At 34.0% G+C, this 24,928-nt stretch overlaps 1 protein-coding gene across 1 annotated transcript; it reads right to left on the reverse strand.

The window, feature by feature from the left end:
• Window positions 1-18,648: 18,648 nt before the first annotated feature.
• Window positions 18,649-20,947, reverse strand: LOC124898586 (neurofilament medium polypeptide-like). Its single transcript, XM_047412225.1, has 5 exons — window positions 20,940-20,947; window positions 20,487-20,715; window positions 19,167-19,472; window positions 18,818-18,938; window positions 18,649-18,773 (listed from the first exon to the last, which is right to left on the reverse strand). The coding sequence occupies exons 1-5, from the start codon at window positions 20,945-20,947 to the stop codon at window positions 18,649-18,651; spliced, it is 789 nt and encodes a 262-aa protein (XP_047268181.1).
• Window positions 20,948-24,928: the final 3,981 nt, after the last annotated feature.

The raw sequence follows: 24,928 nt of genomic DNA on the forward strand, positions 1-24,928 counted from the left end.
ATAATTGTCCCGAGGCAAAACATGTCCTTGAAAATGTGCTTGATTTTGAGAAATAGAGTAGAGCACACTCCCGGGAAATAGTTATGATGTGATGACTAAAAACATCGCCGAGTCACTCAACTTGATGTTGAAGGATGAACGAGAGTACCAGTGTCATACATATTCAATTAAATTGCTAGAAAATTTGGTCAAAATGTTAGGGAGCGGCATGCGTTTGTCGATGGTACATACAACAAATTTGTGCCTTATGCGGAAAAGATCCTAAGGGATAATAAGAGTGCGAGCGATTCCTTGTATGTGACTAATGCAAATGGGGGTCTCGACCAATTCACCATATTCGGCAATGGTGTTACTGTGAAGATCAATCTCTTGGAGAGGAGTTGTTCTTGTAGGAAATATGACTTGGTGAAAATATCATGCGAACATGTGATGGCCGCTTTGTGAGGAAAGTATGGCGATGGCGAAGATTATGGTAACTCCATATACGAGTACTCTTCGCCAATTGATAAAGTTGAAACTTACCTCCTCGCATACTCCGAAGTTATTAACATTGTCCCTCCAAAGGTCGAATGGGCTGTGCCACAAGAATTACAAGATACTAAGATATTTCAACCCCCTACGATCCTAAACTCAGAAGAAAGAAAGTCAAATGCGTTTAGGACGTAGGTGAGACATTCAAGTCCAAAAGGAGGAATATGTGTTTAATATGTAAGAAATCTGGACACAAAAGAACCATAAGTAGCATGGCCAACAAAACTTAGATAGACTTTTTTTCTTCAGTTGTAAAGCTAATATTTTGGGGGATAAATGTGCATTTCTATAGAATTTAACGTTAAGTTGTAATCGACTTAAAGCTTTGTCTACGGTAGACAACGCAATTCTACGGTATATCTTTTACATAGTCTATTAAATTTTATGTATTGGTTAAATGATTACTCATCAAACATGCTATGTGGCTCTTTTTACTGCTATATCTCTCCAATCGATGCATTGAATCATTATTTTCCGTTCCCAATTAATTAAAAGATGCAAACACATCTGATCCTAAGAAAAATCACTGGTATAAGCAAGGTAAGCCTTTTCAATTCCCACATGCGTTGAATAACCATTGGGTGGGAATATGAAAGTCTAATTTTTATAGGTTTAAAAGTACAATGCTCATTTCTATGTAAGCATTCAATTGTACCTAAACCCAAAACATCAGAAACCTCATCTTCTTCATCAAAGTTAACAATCATGCCTGGTTGAAGAATTACCCTACGCCCAATCAGACGAGTACCCCCTCATCACTACGATCTTCTATTGTTACAGAATGATTTTGATCGTCTTTTCCATGGCCTAGGTGAAGACCGAGTGTGTTGACACCCAATTTTGGCTCTCCAAACGTGAAATTAACACATTTGGGCTTTGTGATCGTTAAATGGCACAAACTATAAATTTCCACACATTTTTTCTAATTTTTATCAATTTATTGATAATCGTCATCATTTTATGATTTTTCATCAATTTTTGTCATATTTTAATTTTTTACACAATTTATTGATAATTATCTTTAATTTCATAAATTTTAGAATTTTTATCAGTTTATCATTATCTTAATATTTTTGTATAGTCATTTGCATGCGTACACAACACAACACTATAATTTTTTTTTGCACTGTATAATTTTAATTATTTATAGCATAATATATTTTTTTATATGATAATTATATTTTTTTATTTGCTATTTATATTTTTCTATAATTGTACATCGGCATTAGTTATTTGTACGTTATTTAATACGACCTGGAAATATGAGAATTATTTTAATATACAGAATAACAAATAAATCGAGTCAAAATCATGTCAACTTTTTAAAAGCTGACAATTGAAATGACTCATTTGATCTTTTACCCTTTAGTCAATATATATTATTTAATGGTTAAAAGGATAGATTATTATTTTTTGGATAAAAACAAATTTCTTTTTTATTATAAATAAAGGGGAGAGGGACAATTATTTTTACACAATATAATACAAAATAAAAAAAAGGGAGGCAAACAATACAAAATAAGGGCAACCACAAATATATTGACACCTTTTTCTTTAAAAACAACACAATACACACACAAACACACACTACACGTACAAATACCCATCAGATCTCTCTTTCTCTCTCTTAACTCTCTTATCTCTCATGCATCTCTCTTCCTTCCCCACCACTGCCAACAGCCGGAGCTCCGATGAACGAGCTCCGGCCACCACCACCAAACCTCCAATCCGCCAGCTTCCTCTTTCCTCTTCCCTGTTCTCCGTCACCAAACAACATCACCAAAAAACCCACAAACCTCCGTCAGCCAACACCACCCTCTCCATCCCCAAAGCTCCAAATCTAGCCAGAAAATGCCCTTCGCCGCCCCTTTTCCCCTCTTTCCATTCTTTTTTTTTTGTTGCTACCGCACCTCGCTGGATTTGGTCACCGGCGGGCGATCTCCCTTCTCGCGTCCCACTGCCCACAAAAAAATACGGTATATCTAGCCATTTATTATATTTTCAGCATTGTTCTGGCGAACGCCATTGAAGCAGCGCCAACAATAACCTTTGCTTTGAATTTTCATCGTTGGGTGGACTGAGTATTATTAATTTTATGTGTTATATATTGGTTTTTGTGCAGATTTGGCAGGAGGAGTTGTGCTTTCTCCAATGAACTCCATTTTTTATGAGATTCTGCTATTTTTATACTGCATTTTGCTCATATATTTGTGTATATTGTTGCTTACTTTCACTGTTGCTACAAGTTTTGCTCTGTTCTTATTATATTTTGCTAGTGGATTTGCTACCATGTCAGAGACTGATTTTGGATAATTTTGTCACTTAATGAACAATGTTAAAATGGCTAATGAAATTATTTCTTCGTCTGGATATTTGAGGCCACCCCATTACAAAAGATGAACTTTATTTTATTAAAGTTATTATTTTATATTAAGGGTCGATACTTGGCTTATGAAGAAATTCTCTATCAATTTTTGAGGCCTGCACAAATAAAAAGACGGATATTACGTATATAAATACGTAATAAAAATAAATAAATTTGGGCAATGACGAAATTTTTATAACAAAGCAAAATTTTTATGATTCGTATCTTGGCAAGATGATTTAGGACGGCTAATAAATCAGCAACCACTTCGTAGCCATGCCGTATTTAAAATTTAATCTGAGTCCACTCTTTTAATGAAAATTATATATATATATATATATATATATTCACACAATTCTTTTCAATTTATTTTGATAACTATTTATTTGTTACTAACATTTTATTTATAAGTGTTTATAGAGGTTATTGGGAATACTCATCGAGAATGGCATTCAAAGAAAGCTTTAGTTTTATGTTTGTATTTTTATACTTTCACACTTGTACGAATATTAATTATAGTGAAATCTTTATTTTTGAGGTGTTGGGTGGATGTTTTACTTACATAGTACCCATCACGCATTTAGGCAAATTTAGGCCATTAATTTATATTAAAATTAAAATAGATATTTAATCAATTGATTCATACTTATACATTAAAAAAAATTGTGCAATCTTTTCCTTAAAACAAATTTTCTTTATTCAATTTTTCTTTTCTTTTCATACACATTCTTATATACGTTCGATCATCTTCACAAATTTTTTTTATATACAATAATTTATGTAATTTTTACATTCTTTATATGCAAATTGTTTATATTATTTTAATGCATATTTTAGATTTGTATTTATAAACATTGATTTTTTCCTTCGTCTTGTAAAAAACTTAAGTCTGACCGGAAACCACATTTATAGATTCTGAAGGGTGCCTAATACCTTCTTTTCAGAATAATTTGAACCCTTATCTAGAATCTATATTGGTTCGTAGATTAAAACACAAGTCATACTTGTTAAATAAATAAATAGGTTTCCTATTTTTCTTTAAAAATTAGGTGGCGACTCTGTACAAATTTATATTTTAGAGTCCATAATGTCTGGCTCATTTTAACCTTAGGTAAAAATTGGGTATGACAGTTTGGCGACTCTGCTGGGGAATTAAGGCTCTAACCATTACAGACTTAGGTAAATATTTATGTTTATATATTTATATGTTTCATACTAATTGTCTTGATTCATTTTTGTTATGTGGCATAAATTGTTTATTGTTATTATTTTATTTAGATTATTTATTTATTTATCGCTTTATTAAATTGGCATTCCATTTATATTTCCCTATTTTGAAAATTGACACTTACACACATTGTACACGCAGATTGTAAATTGTACTTTCTCAAAATTCTTTCAAGTCACCTTATTTTAGAGAGTTGGTGCATACGTGCGGTGAGCGGGAGTTTTACTTCCATGGGACTACGTGCCTTCTCATATAGAAATCTAAGTCCGTGTCTACCCACTCTTAGTTAGCATAGAATAGAGCTAAAATAACACCTGTTTAGGTACATGAATTATTAGTAAGTTTTATCCAAATGTCCAAAGGGTGTATGACCCAAGTGACACATTATCATAGTTTTTGTACATATTTTGTTGTCAATTGGTTATACTTTAGCGAGAAGGTGTAATCTAACCTTTGCTTTGCAGTGCGGATTAGTTAAAAAATGCACCTTAGCAACATCGCCACTACCTGCATATAGGTTTGAACAATGTTTTGACCTGATTCTTGTCCTGACAAGATACGTAGGCAATCCTGCATTAGGGTTTGATCTCTTTACTATTTTAGAATAATTTCTCCAGTATTTAAAACTGGAGCAAATTTTCTGGAATAGTTCTAAGATGCTCACTAATGGCCTTCAAGAGCGCAAATCAATAGCTTCTCAAAATCTAAATCTCATTGACATTAGTCTAGCCGACCTACCTACAGATTCTCACTCAATTTTTGTTTAAGAATACCTAGTTTCTTCTTTTGAATGTTGTAAATCATTAAATTTATGGCGTATCGATCCTCACTTTCAAAAGTAAGGGTTTAATATCTTTTTAGTTATAATAATTTGCCAACTGCGGCGAAATAATATCATAATTCCTTCAATGTCTGACTTTTTTAATCTTGTCAGTATTCTGAAGTTGTGTCAAAGTTCTCTCCATACTTTACATCCATTCTTTCAATTATTTGATCAGAACAATTTTGATGCTAAAAGTAGTTCTTTCTTGATCGTCTTTCACATTATTTTTATGAATGACCATCAATTTTTTTTACAATCATATATTGCACATACGAATTTACAAATTTGTCTGAACTACACAGACCTGATTCTGTTTTCACAAGATACATAGGCAGCCTTCAGTTGGATTCGGTCCCATTCTTTTAGAAAAATAATAAAATTTTAACTTGGTTGGTACCAATACAGTTAGTAGTGTGTATGAGAAAGAATAAACTGGTATGATGTAAAGGACTGATTTCATGATAAACCATAGATTCTCTTGGTACCTTTTATCACACCTGAGTAACGCTTGAAAATTCTCTTGCATACATGTAAAACAAGAACGAAATCAACCTCATCATTTCATGTGTATTGTGTGGTTAGTTTTAGTTTAATTCATTGCATTGCATTGTTGATCTAGAACTTGACCTTAATGTCTGTTGAGGCAAAATTCTAAGTTTCACTTGATTTAAGAAAGGATCGTAGGCCTTCTTTGACCCAATTATGCCTTTTAAAACCCACCAAATAACATTAATCCCTAGCATTTCCTCTTTTAAGCCTAAAAATTTTTCTTTGGACAGCCACATCTGAGTCTATACCTTTTTGAGTGCTTACGTACACTATCTTTCTCTTGGCCCTACCTCTTTGAGCACACTAAATGCATGTAAATTGTAGACGAAGATTAAAGATCAAAAATGCAAAATGTAAAGGATATATTGTCCCAAATGAAAAAAATAAAAAAACGACTTCAAAAGGAGCAAAACCCCCCACAAAAAAAGAGAAAAGAAAAAAAGAACAAAAAAATTTATATACACATTCTTGAAAAAAAGTGTGTAGGGGGGGATACTAATACAAGTTTTAAAATAAGTCGAAGCAAATATAAAATAAGGGCAACAATGCACAACAAAAGAAGATCATACGTCAAAGCACAACAAACATCGAAAGCACAAATGCAATGTAATGCTCATTGAGGAATTAGTCACTTTTATCCCAAATATTATCCTACCCGTCCCCCAAGCCTACATTACAAGCCGATAACAAATCCTACGAGATCCTTTTCCAAGTGTTCTAACATTTGTGGATACTTACATGAAGGTCAAGCCTATGGTATCATAATTGTACGCATTGAATTTCTTTTTGAGAGTGAGTGTATTTCATGAGACGTCCCTAAATTCAAAAAGAAAATTACTGAAATATGTGCAAAATGGGACTTTCTTTCTGGAGAGGGCACTTGAAGTATGAAGATAGACATAGCTCAAAATTTTTATTTGAAGCAAGACGAGCAAATCTTGTCGATATTTAGGCGTGTCTGAGGTACTACTTGAAATTATAGGAGTTACCTTGAAGTCGATCTCAGTTAGTTGAGAAGGAGATAAGGGAATTCTTATGTACACTACTAATTATTGGTACCAACTGAAGTCAAGATACGAGTGTGTCTTCTTCATCTTTCAGCACTTTTTATCAAGGAAATGCAAAATTCTTTCTTTCTTTTTTCAAGACGCCCACTTTCATATACGGGCATTTGTTTTACCTTTCATTAAAGGTGTCCATTTTTACATACATACATTTTTTTTTACTTTTCATTCAAGGCGTCTAGTTTTGAAATACAGATATTTTGATTTTTTGTTTCAAACACATATCTTTAAATATTGACGTGTTATTTTTCAGTCTAGCGCCTTTTATTTTTATATTTTTTATTTTTTATAGCCCCGCCAATCGAGAGTCTATTACATTAGTTCTCCTAGTTGAAACTGATGTGTGAGCAAAACCTAACACATTTAATGCTTTTTAGCTCAAAATAATTGTGAATTCTAAAGGAAATCTTCTTGTTTAGGTGTGTTTCCTCATGATATTACAGTAAAAGGCTGAAGGAATGGAAATAAATGACAATGGAGCAAAAGAGTTGAAAATCTGAGCAAAAGAGAAGAAAATATGGCTGACGACATCCATGATAAGTTGTCAGCCTTGTGATAGCCTATCAGAAGCAGCGTCAACCTTAACTAGTGAATTGGAGATGAGAAGCAGTTCTGACGATGTCTATGATGTGGCGTCAAGTGGGTGATAAGGCGTCAAGAATGGCGTCAGCCTTAAGTAGAAAATCAGCGACAATAGAAGACATCTGACGACGTTGGTGATATGCCGTAAGATCCTTGATGCGGTGTCAAAGTCATCATCAGCCTAAGGCAGAGAATTAAAGAAACTAGAGCAAGTCTGATGCCATCCGTGATAGGGCGTTAGACTCTTGACGCGGTGCCAGCTTAGGCGTCACCTAATCCGAGAATTAATTAAATTTACTATTTTATTTCCTTAATTAGGCTTTAGTATAAATAGCATCTTTTAGGGTTTATTTGGGGAGTTCTCTTTTTTTTCTTTTAGTTTTGGAGAGTTTTATTTTCTTCAACACGTATCAACTATTTTTGGATTCCTATTTTCGGGATTAAATTGAAGAAACTACTTGTTGCTTTTCATCCATTCGTAAGTTTATCCGTATTACCATGAATTCAAATTTGTATTTCATTCATCAAATCATGAGCAGCTAATTCCATTAGATGGAGTTATGGGATTCATGGATTAGGGTTTGATAGGTTACTAGGTATTTAACGGATTCAAAGAGTAGTAGGACGTCTTGAAATTCTGTTGTTTTAACTGAAATCTACTTTTTGAAAACATTAGGTTATGCCTTAGGTTTTATTTGCTTCTAACGGAGAAATAGACTAGAGGTCGTGAATTATCAACAAGGATTCGGAAGCTAACAACCTTCTATTTAATGATCAATGCCATAACTGGATTGATCTACCTGAGATAAAATCCTATTGGAAATAGATAAGTTATCTAAGTTCAAGAGAATTAGATGATAAATTGTCTGGTGAGGTCGAGAGATAAGTCACATAGTATCGTCGTCAGGGGTATTTTGCTGTTTCTACTTACTTCAAGAATCCCAAGCATTACCTAGTATCTGTCGATTCCCAAACCCATGGTGAACATAACTCTGGTTTCCCATTTAGACTGATTTCAAACACTGAAATTAAAGTGACCAAAAAAAATTATTTTCTAATCTCCAAAACCCCCATTTTATCTTTTTATATCGATTGTTTAAATTTAAATTGTAGCTTTAGTTTCAAACTAGTTTAATCGTCAATCACATTGTTCCTTATGGGATTCAACCCCAACCTTGTTAGGTTTTATATTGACAACGATCGCTTACACCCATCCAAGAGTGTAATTTGAGCGTTATCAAATATGGCGCCGTTGCCGAGGAACAATTTGGTGTATTGAGTTGGTTTGGAATTTTAGCCTACTAGCTTGAATTCAAACTTGTAAATATTTATTTTTAGTTTTCTTTTATTTCTTGTGTTAGGTAGATTTTTATTTTAGTTTACTTATTACTATGGCATCGTGGAATGAATATGAGCTTGGTGGTTGGAAATCTTATCATGATGATCCATGTCCATATTGTGATGTACCTCACTTTTGGCAAGATTATAGATATGCTCTCCGAAAAGAGATGCGTCCACCATCTCCATCCTACCGGGAGTATGATTGTTCTTTATGTGGCGGCCGAGATGGACATTGGAGTGATTGCCCAAATTCCCCCTCCCCTATTGTGCTTACCCAAATTCTAGTTCTTCTTATGAGTCTGATAGGTCTTATGGTCAAGAAAATGAAGAACGAAGCACCTGTAAGAGTGGTATTGAAGCTATGTTTCAACAAATGTTGGATCTCCAGAAAGAAACATATGATATCATATATGATATGCATCAAGATATGAAGCCAATCATTCATGAGAAGATGGATATAGAGATCAATTATTCAAAGCATTCTTCTATATTATGTTTAGATGATATCTTATCTGTGGAATCATTTAACATAATGGAAGAGTGTAAAGATGAGGAGAAAGAATCCTATACTGATGATGATCTTGATGTTGATCTTCCATTGGAGATTTCCCAATCAACCGAACCATTCATGAACAAAGATGCCAAAGATGAGGAAATGGTACTAGAATTGAAAGAAGAAATCAAGAACAATCCTTGTGAAGACTGTAGTCCATTTCGGGGTAAAGATACTAATAGAGACGTTACTCCAGAAGTGAGAGTCAGTCCTCATTCGAACCATTTTTCAATATTATGCTTGGTAGATGTGAATAAAGTCGAACCACCCAAGCAAATGATGAATTTTGAAAATGAGAAGGAAAATTCTTACATTTTAGAATTTATCTTTCCAAAAGGGTATACTACAACCCCAGTCTTGAACGCCAAGAAGCTTAAAGATCAATATCAATTTATTGACTTTTTAAGATCCTCATCGTTGCCTAATGAGCCCATACGAAAGTTCGATGCAAAATTAGATAAGTGATTTAAGTCTTCGAAGTAGCGTGATAGAACATTCCTTATCATGCCCTCACATTTGCCCAATAGACCTAAAAGATGTAAATATCAAAAGATAGGCCGACAATTTAAATCGTCAAAGTGGAGGGATAAAGGATGACTGGATGTTGTCGTGCCGTGACACTAAATTAGGCACATCTTGGGAGCCAACCCAAGGTAATTTGTTGTTTGTATTCGTATTATGTGATTGACATCAGATCTTCACACCCATGGTGCCACAAGTATGTTTCTAACTCTCTTATTTTAGTTTGACGCATTGGGGACATTGCATGATTTTAAGTTGAGGGTGTTGGGGCTACTTATGGGTGTTGATGTCCTCCAGGGGTTTTTGTTGCCGTGCCTCTTTTCCCCGGAGTCTTGTTCCTAGTAGAGCCAGCATGTTTAGGCGTATTGCGCTTGTTTTGTGATGTGTTGTAGTTGACTAGGAGAAATACAAGTAACTAAGTCAGTTAACTTGTTTTTGAGAATTTTGAGCACCTCTGCATTGGTCTGATATATTACTATGTGAATTGCATCCTTTTGTGACCATGATGTATCTTTTTGTGGCATTAGTTTGGCAACTGAATAACCTTTGTTAAACAAGTGCATGAACTGGATATGTAGTGATATACGAGATACTTGTGTGCCTTGTGTGTGTAAGGTCTTACTCAGTTTCTGTTGTGTGTTGAATCTAGAACTTGCCCTGTTAGTCTTGCCATGGTCATACGATAGGAGTTAGGAAAGGATCATAGGCCGTTTTTTATTTTGGCCCACTTTAACCAAAATGATCTTTTCTATGTGCATAATATCTCTTGATCCCTGTTTTGAGTCTAATTAGCCTATTTCTTTCTACGACACATCTCACCTTCCCATTTATATCACAATGAACCCATTTTGGCCTTGGTCCTTCTTGGACACTGTACACCTTGACTTAAGCAAACAGCCTAAGTTGAGGATGGCTATCATAGGGGTGCGTGATACAAAATGAGTATGAAGAGAGGAAGAGTAAAAGAAAAGAATAAAAAGTTAGGTGCGGTGAAAAAGGAAAAAGAAATGAGAAAGTTGTGTAAAAGATGATAAAAAAACAATGTGATAATTGAAAAGACCACATTTATCTTGAGCATGTGTGATCAATAAAATAGAGAAAGAAAAGAAGGTTGGGAGTTGAAACCCCAAGAGTTTAGTGTAGTGTCAAGGAGGTATAGTTACTCTGAAATATCCATGAATATCATACCAGCCCCTAGCCTACGTTACAAGCTTAAGAAAAGCCCTATAGTGATCCTAACTGACCTGTCTGACGACTTGGGTACTGAATATAAGGGCAATCCGATGGCATTTGATGCACAATGTTGGAACTTTGTTCTAAGAGTGAGTTTTGTGTTTATACCTATGTTTATGTATGTAAATTCTGACATGAGTGAAAAAGGGATTTCTTTGTTGTGAGGGCACACTAGGTATGTTGCTAATCACTGCCTTATTCGGATAGTTTGATTTGGGTATGTGCTGGGTTGTTATTGCTAAAATTCTTGCCATATCTTGATCCTCGTGAGTTGCATGGGTGTTTTCAATAATAGACACAGTTGCTCTTAATTTGATAGACCTTGGAGATGGTGCATGTATTCTGAACTGATATGAATAGTTAGCTGCCAACTTGTACTTTGTATACTCTTAGTTAGTTTGTTGCTTGAGGACAAACAACTGTTTTAAGTTGAGGGTGTTGATGTGTGAGCAAAAGCTAACACATTTAATGCTTTTTAGCTCAAAATAATTGTGAATTCTGAAGTAACTCGTGTTGTTTTGATGTATTTGCTCATGATATTGCAGTAAAAGGCTGAAGGAATGAAAATAAACTACAATGGAGCAAAAGAGTAAAAAGTCTAAGCAAAAGAAAGAAAACATGGATGACGACATCTGTGATAAGTCATCAGTCTTGTTATAGCCTATCAGAAGCAGCGTCAGCCTTAACCAGGGAATTGGAGCTGAGAAGCAGTTCTGACGACGTTTGTGATGTGGCATCAAGTGGGTGATAAGGCGTCAAGAATGGCGTCAGCCTTAAGTAGAAAATCAGCAATAGGAGAAAAAATTTAACGGCGTTGGTGATACGCCGTCAGATCCTTGATGCGGCATCAGAGTCATCGCCAGCCTAAGGCAGAGAATTGAAGAAACTAGAGCAAGTCTGACACCATTCATGATAAGGCATCAGACTCTTGACGAGGCGTCAGCTTGGGCATCACCTAATCCAAGAATTAATTGAATTTGCTATTTTATTTCCTTAATTAGGCTTTAGTATAAATAGCATCTTTTAGGGTTTATTCGGGGAGCCTTTTTTTTTTTTTTTTTAGTTTTGGAGAGTTTTATTTTCTTCAACACTTATCAACTATTTGTGGATTCCTATTTTAGGGATTAAATTGAAGAAACTACTTGTTGCTTTTCATCCATTTGTAAGTTTATCCTTATTATCATGAATTCAACTTTGTATTTCATTCATCAAATCATGAGCGACTAATTCCATTAGCCGGAGTTATGGGATCCATGGATTAGGGTTTGATAGGTTACTAGGTATTTAAAGATTCAAAGAGTAGTAGGACGTCTTGAAATTCTGTTGTTTTAACTAAAATCTACTGGTTGCAAACATTAGGTTATGCCTTAGGTTTTATTTGCTTCTAACGGAGAAATAGACTAGAGGTCGTGAATTATCAACTGGAACTCGGAAGCTACCAACCTTCTATTTAATGATCAATTCCATAACTGGATTGATCTACCTGAGCTAAAATTCTATTGGAAATAGATAAGTTATCTAAGTTCGAGAGATTAGATGTTAAATTTTCTAGTGAGGCCGAGAGATAAGTCAGATAGCATCGTCGTCAGGGATATTCTGCTATTTCTACTTACTTCAAGAATCCCAAGCATTACCTAGTATCTTTCAATTCCCAAACCCATGGTGAACATAACGCTAGTTTCCCATTTAGAATGATTTCAAACACTGAAATTAAAGTGACTAAAAAAAAATTATTTGCTAATCTCCAAAACCCCCATTTTATCTTTTATATCGATTGTTTGAATTTAACTTGTAGCTTTAGTTTCAAACTAGTTTAATCGCCACTCACATTGTTCCATGTGGGATTCGACCCCAACCTAGTTGGGTTTTATATTGATAACGATTGCTTATACCCATTCAAGAGTGTTAATTTTAGCCTTATCAGAGACCTTTTGCATTTCAATAGCCCTGCCAATCGCGAGACTATTAGGTTTTAGTCACTCTACTAGTTGAGGGCCTTAGTCTTCGTAGACAATCGGAGACGGTAATAAGAATCAGTCTTCATAATAATCGGAGTTGTCATACATCTCTTCCACGTTCCCGTAAGCAATCAAAGACATCATGGAACTTTTCAATCCACAATAGCAAAATAATTTTTTTAGTTTCCTTAGCACAAGACAATGTCAGCATAAATAATACACTGGGGCAAATTTTGGGAGCCACCTAAAAATTTACTCTGTTTCTTTATTTCGTACTATATTGACCTACTTCTCATAACACTCGAGATATGTAGGAAGCTCTATATAGAGTTCAGTCAGCACAATCCCACAATTATTCTTTCTCCCCTCAAGTACACAATCTTACATCTCACAGGTCGATACTGGGAAATTTTGAAAACAACATCGGGACTATATGAACACTTTCATTCCCAAATAATTCTTTGCTCAATAATCATTTTTACAGGGAATTGTCCACCCTATAATAGGACAATTGGTTTAGTCTACCCTCCAACGAGATAGTTATGCATGTTTTTCTTCAGTTAAATATTTATGCTTGCTTGCCTTTACTTGCACATATCACACTTCATTTATTTATTTTTGCACTGTATGCTATCTTTGTTTTTACTTGCATGCATAGAAATGTATTTGTTTTATCATCTGTTATTTAAACACTATATGTTTTTCTTGTCTTTATTTACACATCTCGCAGTGCATTTATTATTTAACACTGCATATCATTTTTACTTTTGCTGGCACATATCACAATGCATTTATTTTATCATTTAAGCACTGCATTTTATCGTTGCCTTTATTTGCATGCATCGCAATTCATTTATTTTATTGTTTAAGCACCAGATTCTATTTTTGTCTATACTTGCATGCATCACAATGCATTTATTTTATTATTTAAGCACTGTATTTTATTCCTGCCTTTACTTGCACGCATTGCAATGCATTTATTTATTTTATCATTTAAGCACTGCATGTTATCTTTATCTTTATCTGCATGTATCGCAATGCATTTAAGCACCGCATGTTATCTTTGCCTTTATCGGCGCATATTGCTATGTGTTTAAGCACTGAACGCACATATTGGAATGCATTTATTTTATCATTTAAGCACTGCAGTCTCGCAAATATCACAATGCATTTATTTTATCGTTTAAGCGCTACATGCCTCGCAAATATCTCTATGCATTTATTTTATTGTTTAAGTACTGCATATTATCTTTGCCTTTGTTGATATATATCACAATGCATTTATTTTAAGCTCTGCATGCATATATCGCAATGCATTTATTTATCATTTAGGCATTGCACGCCTCGCAAATATCGCGATGCATTTGTTTTATTCTTTGAGCACTGCATGCCATCTTGGCCTTTTCTTGCACATATCACAATGCATTTATTTTATAATTTAAGTACTGCATGTCATCTTTACATTTATTTGCACATTGCAATGCACTTATTTTGTTATTTAAGCAAACATGCTTTGTCTTTACCTACATATACTGTAATGTACTTATTTTACCATTTAAGCACTAGATGTTATCCTTGCTTGTACCATTTTTTCTTAATTAGTTAAGCACTGTATTTTGACTCTTTTATATTTCTTGAAAAAAAATAAAAAAAAGGAAAAAGAAAAAAAATCCACCTTAGTTTTTAAAATTTTACAAGATGAATTGGGTTTGTCCATCCTAAAATTGGACATTTTCGGTTAGTTTGCCCTCTAATCAGACCTTTTATATACATATATGTTCATCTTTGATTGAATTTTTTGTATGCCTTTAGTTAAAATCCGCAATGTTTTATTTATTTATCTTTAATTTAATTAAGCACACTTGTCATTTTTTGAATTTCTTGAAAAAAATTAAAAAAATCAAGCTTCGTTACTTGTTTGTCTACCGCTTTTTAGTTTAATAAATTTTGCAAATTCAAGGACGCATTGGGTTTGTCCAATCCCAAATAGGACACGTTGGGATAGTTTTTGAACAATACCCGACCTGATCCTCATGCAACTTGAAATATGTATGTGACTCTAAAATTGGAGTTCGCTTGGTTTTTTTATCAAAATAATTATTTGTCTAGCAAAATTGGCTACACATCAACGTTTTCGTTTGAAGACTTCTACATTATCTTCAAATAAAAAGGGGCAAACTGTTGACACCCAATTTTGGCTCTCCAAACGTGAAATTAACGCATTTGGGCTTTGTGATCGTTAAATGGCACAAAATGTAATTTTTCACACATTTTTTCTAATTTTTATCAATTTATGATAATCATCATCATTTTATGATTTTTCATCAATTTTGTTATATTTTATTTTTTTACACAATTTATTGATAATTATCTTTAATTTCATAAATTTTAGAATTTTTATCAGTTTATTATTATCTTAATATTTTTGCACAGTCATTTGCATGCGTACACAACACAACACTGTAATTTTTTATTGCATAGTATAATTTTCATTATTTATAGCATGATCTATTTTTTTTTATGATAATTATATTTTTTCACCCAATAACCCACGAATCTCCGTTAGCCATCACCACCCTCTCCAGCCCCAAACCTCCAAATCTAGTTGGAAAACGCCCCTTGCCGCCCCTTTTCCCCTCTTTCCCTTCCCCCTTTTTTTGTTGCTGCTGCACCTTGCCGAATTTGGCCACCGGCGGGCGAGCTTCCTTCTCCCGTCCCACTGCCCACCAAAAAAATGAGGTAGATCTGGCCGTTTATTATATTTTCGGCGTCGCTCAGGCAAACGCCGTTGAAGTAACACCAACAACAACCTTTGCTTTGAATTTTCACGTTAGGTGGACTAAGTATTATTAATTTTATGTGTTACGTGTTGGTTTTTGCACAAATCTGGAAAGAGTTGTACTTTCTCCGATGAACTCCATTTTTGATGAGATTCCGCTATTTTTATACTGCATTTTGTTCATATATTTGTTTATATTATTGCTTACTTTCACTGTTGCTACTATTTTTGCTCAATTCTTGATTATCTTTTGCTAGTGGATTTGTTGTTGTTTCATGTCAGAGATTGATTTTAGATAATTTTATCACTTAATGAACAATGTTAAAATGGCCAGTGAAATTATCTCTCTGTCTGGATATTTGAGGCCTCCCCATTACAAAAGACGAACTTTATTTATTAAAGTTATTATTTTATATTAAGGAACGATACTTGGCCTATGAAGAAATTCTCGATCGATTTTCGAGGCCAGCACAAATAAAAAGACGGATATTATGTATATAAATATGTAATAAAAATAAATAAATTTGGGCGATGACGAAATTTTTATAACAACACAAAAAATTTTATGACTCATATCTTGGCAAGACGATTTAGTACGGCTAATAAATTTGCAACCACTTCGTAGCTATGTCGTATTTAAAATTTAATCTGATCCCACTCTTTTAACAAAAATTATATATATATTTTTTATACATATGCACACGCTTCTTTTCAATTTATTTTGATAACTATTTATTTGTTACTAACATTTTATTTACAAGTGTTTATACAGGTTATTGGGAATACTCATTGAGAATGGCATTCAAGAAAATAATTACATTAAAAATGATTTAAATAGATATTCTTGAACTATTAGTGACACTTAATAGGCTGCCATCAATGTTGACCCATGTCAAATTCATGTAAAAAATATACTTGTGCTTTGAGGGTCTATCGATTCATTTGGTCTACCGTAGACTTACACCGTTAGGAGTGCATCGATTGATCTCCTGATTATTCGTAGACCACCGAGATTTATGTACATTGTTATAGACCATCACTTAGATATTGTTCAAAAATGAATAAATAAATAAAAGTAAATGTAGTGTGGGTTTCTACACATATGAAGGAGTGTAAACAAGTCACATAATCATATTAGAGCTTATACAAATTAGGAGTGGTGAATTAAGGAGTGTGTGGATGGATAGTGGTTGAACAAATAATATCCTAAGAGTAATGTTTGTCAAAGCACAAGTATGTTATGAGGATGTTGATTGTATTTGATGACTACCTATTCCACACACTCCTTCAATCACCACCCCCAAATCAAAAGAGTATATGGAATGGATAGTGGTTGAACAATCATCATCCTCAAAACATACTTCTGCTTTGACAAACATTACTCTTAGAATATTATTTGTTCAACCACTACCCATCCACACACTCCTTAATTCACCACCCCTACTTTGTAAAAGCTCTAATATGATTATGTGACTTGTTTACACTCCTTCATGTGTAGAAACTCACACTAGATTTATTTTTAATTTATTTATTCATTTTTGAACAAAATCCAAGTAATGATCTTTACCAATGTACATAGATCTACGCGATCTACGAATGATCCATAGATCAATCGATGCTCTACCTAAGGTGTAGGTCTACGGTAGATCAATTGAATCAATGGATCCTTAAGTACAAGTATATTTTTTACTGAATTACTTTTTTTTATAAACATGTTATAGAGGGCTGATTAATTACGAGTGTCTATGGTAGACTTTAGTATCTCGTTGATGACTGAAATAGGTCATGATCTATGACAGTCTATTAAGTGTCACCAACAGTTCAAAAAACACAATTACTATTCCAACGGTAACAAACGGCTAATTTTGTACTCCTTCAGTGTTAACATTTATTTTTACTTCATATATAAAGTCCTCCATCCCTCATTATTTTATTTCATCCACTTTATTTTTATTTTAAAATTCTATAATGTCTCAAGAATCTCAAACATTCAATTCTAAAAAGATTCTAATTTGTCATTGTGGAAATGCAGCTGTCTTGAGGACGTTATGCACGAACTTAATCTAAGTCGCAAATTTTATAACTGTGCAATTGCGAAGGCGAGTCGTGTATGTCTTTTTTATAAAGTTAAGTAAATTGGTATGTAATTATTATTTTTTTCTAGGATAATGGTGAATACTCATTTTTTAAATGGTTTGATGAGATATCACCTCCAAGCAGTCCATCAACGTTGAGTTCGAGACCCAAGACATCAATTTTTTATGGCTTGACAAAGTTTAATTTACTACAAAGGCTCCAAGAATGCGAAGAAAATAGAGATTTTCTCATGACTTTGTTCAAAGAATCCGAAGAGAAGAGGGATCACTTTAAAGTATTGCTACATGATACCCAAATAGAGAGCGATCAACTAAAATAAAAATTGGTTTTGGCCGAAGAAAGGGAGAATGGCCTAAAAATAATGTTATGTGCTATAATGCTAGTATTTGTTCTTTGGAAAAGTATAACATGAATTTAGTGAGGTTGAATAAATAAAAATACTTCTATTTTTCTATAATATTAATACAGTTTTTCATAGAATCATAGTTGATCAAACAACACATCAAATTAAAATCGAGTAGCATGGTAATGATAGACTATGCAAGCAGTATACGAAAGATTAAATGTGCATTTTATGATGTCAATCATACACTATGCCAATTATGACAACACAATGCATATTCAAATTCCATGCAACAATACAGTTTAATAAAAGCAAATTCAATGCAGAATCATAACAACTTTCATAAAATAAAAGAATGTTTGTCATAGCCTACCAATAGATCATTCAACTCCCATATTTGTCAAATAAAAAATAAAATTGTCATATCCTAACAACTGATCATTCAACACATTAACAATACGAGCATTCAAATGTTATTTTCCCCATTTTCCTCATCAACACAAATATTATTGTTGATTTTACTAACGATATCCATGGCCACATCTTTTTTGTCTGCTTCTTATTTCTCTTCTTTCTGTTTATCTTTTTTGACTTCTTCTTTGTCTGCTGCTTCTTCCCTTCCATCTTCAGCTTCATCTCTTTTTTAGCATCTGCAGCTACTGTTTCTTTCTCACCTTGTTCTACTTTTTTTGCTTCACCCCAACAGCTGCTGCTTCTTTCTCAGCTTCCTTTTCTTCCTCAGCTTCTTCTTTTTCTTCACATGTTGCTTTTTTCTCAGCTTTCTTTTCTTCCTCAGCTTCTTCTTCTTCATCAGCTGATGCTATTTTTTTAGCTTCTTTTTTTCCTTGCCTTCTTCTTCATCGGCTGCTGCTTCTTTTTCAGCTTCTTCTTCTTCAGTGGCTGCTTTTTTTTCCAGTTTCTTTTTGGCTCTTATCTTCTTCCATTTCTTCTTTTTTTTCTTTTTCCTATTCTGCCACAACAGTGGCCAACTCATACATTTTGTTTTTTTTTTCTCTTTCTTTTTGCCTCACTAATTCACGAAGGTCCACATGCACTGTATTATCATATTATAAAGTGTTACTAATATTCAAAACTGAAAATTCATTAACTACATCAATTATTAAATGAAGTTACCTCGCTCATGTTATCACTCATCCTTTTCCTTTTTCTTTAGTTTTTTCTCTTTGATATAGGCAACAATATCCAACACTGCTTCCTCGAGCATAGCAACACACTTATGAAGATCCCCATCGATAGAGGTGCCCGCTGCATCTTTTGAGGTGCTCGGAGAAGCATCATCACCAATGCGTACTCCAATAGGGTTACCACCCAAATCCCCATCATTATCACTGTCCTCATTTGAAGTAAGGACAGTCACCCCTTGTAAATCTTTCTTTAATCCATTGAGAACGTTATTCTTCACCTCATCCGTATATGGCTTAAACGTAATCATGTAATCCATCTTCGTCTCACGAACAATAGAGATGATGTACGAGTACACATTCTACAAAAAATTAATTAACAATTACATAACATTCGATACAAAAGTAGTATTATTGCATAATAAAAAATAAGTTCATACCTAGGTAACTTTTCCTTTATGCTTGAATGGGTTGCCTTCGATTATCTTATCACTTTTTATAGAGTACTATCTGAGGATGCGGGGAATAGGAAAAGGCTCATCCATTGATTTTTCAGCAAATTTTTCAAGATGAGGAAATGCTTCATAGATCCAAATTTGTAAGCAGTACAGTAGTGAAAAAATAACTCAGAGTCTATGACAGAGTATAAATAAACAAGAATCTATGATAATCTCACTAAAGGGTTGATGATAGATACTATGAATGCCCAGGAAAATCCGAATAGAGCATAGGATGCCTTCTGTTTCTCATCAAATACTTCATTCTGCTTCTTTAGGTCATTTTTCTTCTTCAGATAGTCCAAGGTTAGTTGAAATATCTCTTTTATCTACGGATAATTCTCGAAGAAACCCAAAGAATCGACTATTCAAATAAGTTTTGTTTCAACAACCTTCATCAAATCTTTTACAAGCAACATGGTGTGCAATAACCACAAAAAAACACTTTAATTCTGTTCCTCATTCAGCTTATTCCCTCTAATCAAGTGTAACAAGTTAGCCACTGTAATATTTTTGTTTTTCGTCACCTTGAAGAAAAAATGCTCCCTTTTCTCTAACACCTGCTTAAATTTTGATTCACTGGGGTATGATGAGTAGTTCAATCTCGTGATCAAACAAAACTACTTCAAGCCAAAATAAGCAGGCTTATTGTTCACGCAGAACCATATCTCATGATGCATCTTATCGTTCTTGATGCGTCGTAATAGCAAATAATGAACCATCAGCCCATTAAATTTGAGATATTCCAAAAGGTTTTTTAGGTGTCCAAAATAGGACCGCTTGAATCTTTTCTTCAATCCTGGTCGACAAAAACTTGCTTAAATTCTAGATAAGCATCCATTCTTGATCTAACCAATATCTTTGTTGGGAAAATCTAACCTCGTCCATAGTAGTTCGAAGGTCATACCGCTCCACGAAAATGTACCTTGAACAACATGGAACGAACAAGGGATCATTATCCCTATCAACACTATTTTTTCCACTTTTCTTACTCTCTTTACTGTCACTACTAGCACTACGTTCGGCAACATCTTCACTAGAATCGACGTATCTACTTATCTCCTTTAACTCTGGATCTAATTCCGACTCTTTCTCTTCAGCTTTCCTCCTTTTACAAGGATTTTTAATTGCCTCAATTTTTCTTTATCTACTGCTAACAACAGAATCAGAGGCAGTGCTAGCTTAGTTTAACATCGGGTATTCTTTTTACCCATTTTCAATAGAATCTACACCTACAGAACAAATCTGCCATTTTCAGTTCATAGACCACAAGTCTACTAATAGAAACAGCTCAATGCTCAAATGAAAACCCCTAAAAAAACTAAGAATTACCCCACCATTACATAATTCACTACACAAAAATACCATAACTGGAACAAAATCCAACATACAGTATCAAAACTCAACTATTGCTAAAAATCAAACTATTGCTACAAATCAAACTAATTAGCTATTAATTTTTCAATTTTTAATATTTCAGAAATCATATTTTAAAAGAATTTTATACATTTAAAAATTGATTTCAATCTATGCATTCTCATTTCATAGACCAGAAGTCTACGGAAAGAAAAGGTCATTGTTTGAATTGAATTGCCAAAACAACTCTTAAAACAACAATTATCCCACCATTCAAATTTTCCCCACTTTTTCACCCTAACCCTAAAAATTAAATGGAAAATAAAATGAGTAGGTATGGCAAATTAGTTTTAACAAATGGGTACTATGCTAATTTTTCCCTAGTTAGTTACCCTTCTATTTATTAATATTTATTATGAGATGTGACAATTCAAACGTGACTATGTAAAGAAGGATGGAAGAAGTAGTATCTAAGTATTTGGCCCAACTTAAATCATACTCTATAATAACTTTAGTAGCTATTATCTGTGTGATTGTCCAACTTAATTCCTACTATAATACTTATATTTATAGTTTCAAGGCCTTTTTCTCAAGTTATTTATATATACATATATATATATATATATATATATATATATATATATATATATAATATGTGCATGTTCTAATGTTAACATTGACTTCCAAACAAAAAAAGAAGAAAAAAGGATCTGTTAATGGTCATGAAGAAGCTCAAGAACTACTTGAGATCAAATACATTGACACTTGTATTGATAAATATTGCTTCAATAATGGAGACAGCGGATGAATCTTAGCTACTTGGAGTTTACAAAGAAGTTGGCAAGGACTTGCATATTGACCCAGCACCATCAGTCTCTATAGATCATTTGTTCAATGCCTTTGTTACCCTCTGGCTGCATTTCTCGTTGCTCATCATAATCGTGCCAATGTCATTGCTCTTGGTGCTTTACTTTAGTCCGGTGCCACTTTTTTTAGTCGTCTCATCTACCTTCACTGAGGTCTCTGCTTCATCCCTTTATAGACGGTGTTTTCAAATAGAGAAATAAGTCTAACCCCAGATGATAGTTCATAAAGTTAGTGTTGTTTTGTGTTTTTCTTGGATTATTTATTAGACCCTTGTAGTGGCGGAAATAGGATTTCCACCGACAATTCAAATCTACTGTAAAAAGGTTGACCTTGTATATATGATGTGATTTTTCGAGGGAAGGTGGTTTGGATACATATGTTTCTGCTCCTCTAGCTCCACCCTTGGATCCGTGAACATAAATTAATAGTATTGGTTTGAAGAAATGGGTTTCAAGTGTAAATAAAAATGTGGAATTGTAGAAACAGACTTTTTATTTCTTTATAAATGGAAAGTTTGAGAATTTTTAAGGATTACATGCTTTTATTAAGGGTATGAGTGGAGAGTGTGCTAACAAGATATTGATTGGATAATAGCACCATTGGATTTGTATTATTTGTCTTGTTCGAAATGTTGTCTCTTGTTTATTAGTAGGATCTAAAGATAATAAGATTGTCCTAATCAAGCCTTTAGGAAGAAAAATAATTCTTGATAAGCAGTCTTTAGAAATTTATCTTTTTAAATAGTAGTTATCATTATTGACCACTTGGTGGGAATATACTGGGTGTGTTTTTGTTGTTGTTCTTATCTTGTTGAGGTGTACTTATTTATTGGTTAATGCTAGCATCCTGCTAATAATAAGGTCCAACGAGGGCGCTAGGGTGGCCCAGGTAGGAGTCATGATGGACATGGTACTTCCTTGTAGGCTTAGTTAATAAATAAAGTTACCTTTGCTATCAGCTATAGCCATGATGGTAAGTTCTTGATACTAGCAAGTGGTATTAGAGCCAAGGTCATAGGTTCGATTCCCGAGAGAAATATATTGCCTGAGGTAGGTGTTGCGAGGGGTGTTAGGCAACACAAACATCCTTCTTATGGAAATTCTACGAGGAGGGCTAGGGTGGCTCGGGTTGGACTCGTGATCGAACCCGGCGCTTACTTGGTGGGCGTACTTAAGAAATAAAGTTGGTCCCTTGCTATCAACTATATATTTTGCCTTCATCCTAACAATATCTATGTTAGGGAATGTGAGGTTTTGATAATGGACATATGAATGAAATATGTTGTGGAAGCTGTTCCACATAAGTGAATAAAGAGAAGCTACTGATGCTCAGATGAACTGCATGTCAAAGTTGATGCAAGGCTGACAATACATTAAGACAAAAGTGGATAAGAAAGAAAACTAAGAAATATTTTAAATGTTATGATTAAGGAGAAGATAAATGCAACATCTAGAAGTTGAGTAGATCAAGGAGTACTACAAAACTAAGGGATAAATGAGAAGAGTCCTTTTCAATCAAGGAGAGAGAGACAACAACAACAAAGAAGTGAAACTACTTGGGATCCCTATTAAAGATAGAAGAGTACATCAACTAAAGGACTCAATCAGGAGTTAACTTAAATAGAATAAATGACATTCAAGTGTTCCACTCACTCACTAAAAAAGATAGTCAACTATCAGCAAATCAGTTCTACAACTTAAAGGAGCTATTGGAACAACCTGGTCATTTACTTAGAGTCATAGACTTTGTGTAATAGCTTGGTTTTTGAGTCATATTGAGTTGTAATATCTAGTCTCAGTGAAGTATAAACTGAGTTAGTATTAACGTCTTCAAGTTGGGGAACTCAAAAACTTGGGAACAGTTATTTTGGGAAGATTTGTGTTTTTTGTAGAATAGGAGTTAGAACTTTTAATTCCTAGTTTACAAGAAGTCTTGTAATATGTTGATTGTTGAGGTTTAATAGTGATAGTGAAGTTGGGGTTAAATCCTAAGAGGTACAAGACATGTTTTTTTACACTTTTCTTGAGCTGGGTGTTTTTCGCATAAAAATACTGTGTTCAAGTTTCACTTCTGTGAACCACGTTAGCTTACTTGTTCCATAGATAGACAAACAGTAGATTATAATATTAAAATCAATAGGGTACAGACTCTAACAAGTGGTATCAGAGTGAGGTTGTCTTAAATAAGGCTAGCACCTAAGAAAAGATCATAATGATGAATTCCACACCTCCTACTGGGCACAGTGAAAGTCAGTCGAATACTAGACCTCCACTCTTTGATGGTTCTCACTTTATCTGGTGGAAGACTAGGATGGAGATGGTCATCCAAGGTGAAGATTACGAACTATGGGATAGGATTACTAATGGTCCTACTATTCCCATAAAGCTAGTTGATGGTGAACCAGTCAAGAAAGTAACGAGTGAATTTACTGCTAATGATTTATTGGCATTAAAGAAAAATGCAAAAGCTAAGAACATCCTAGTTTGTGGATTAGGACCTGCTGAATACAACAGGGTTCCAACCTGCACCACTGCCAAGAAAATTTGGGATACACTGGTAAATGGACATGAGGGTACCTCTCAAGTAAGGAATTCAAAATTTTTTTTCTTTTCACTGAGTATGAGGCATTTAAGATAAAAGAAAATAAATCCTTGCATGAGATGATGACAAGGCTTACTGCCTTAACAAATGAGCTGACCTCCTTGGGAAAAGTAATCACTGAGGAGAAACAAGTTGAAAAGGTACTGAGGGTACTGCCAAAATCAAAATAGAATGTTAAAGTAACTGCAATAAGGGAGGCAAATAAGGATCTCATAGGTATGACCCTAGATGAACTAGTAGGGAACTTGAGGACTTATGAAATAAAAGTTGATGGAACCAAAGAGCAAAAAGTTCCTGAGAAAATCTTGGCATTGAAGGCTTCTGATAGTGATGAGGAATTTAAACTTGATAAGGAACAAGTTGCCTTCATAACTAACAACTTCAGCAAATTCTTTAAAAAGAAGAAGGGAAAAGGTAGCAAGAAACATTCCAGTGACAATCCAAATGGTTGCTACAAATGTGGCTAGGCTGATCATCAGATCAGAGATTGTCCAGCC

This window comes from Capsicum annuum, chromosome 5 (assembly GCF_002878395.1).
Source record: "Capsicum annuum cultivar UCD-10X-F1 chromosome 5, UCD10Xv1.1, whole genome shotgun sequence".
In the NCBI taxonomy this organism is placed as follows: Eukaryota; Viridiplantae; Streptophyta; class Magnoliopsida; order Solanales; family Solanaceae; genus Capsicum; species Capsicum annuum.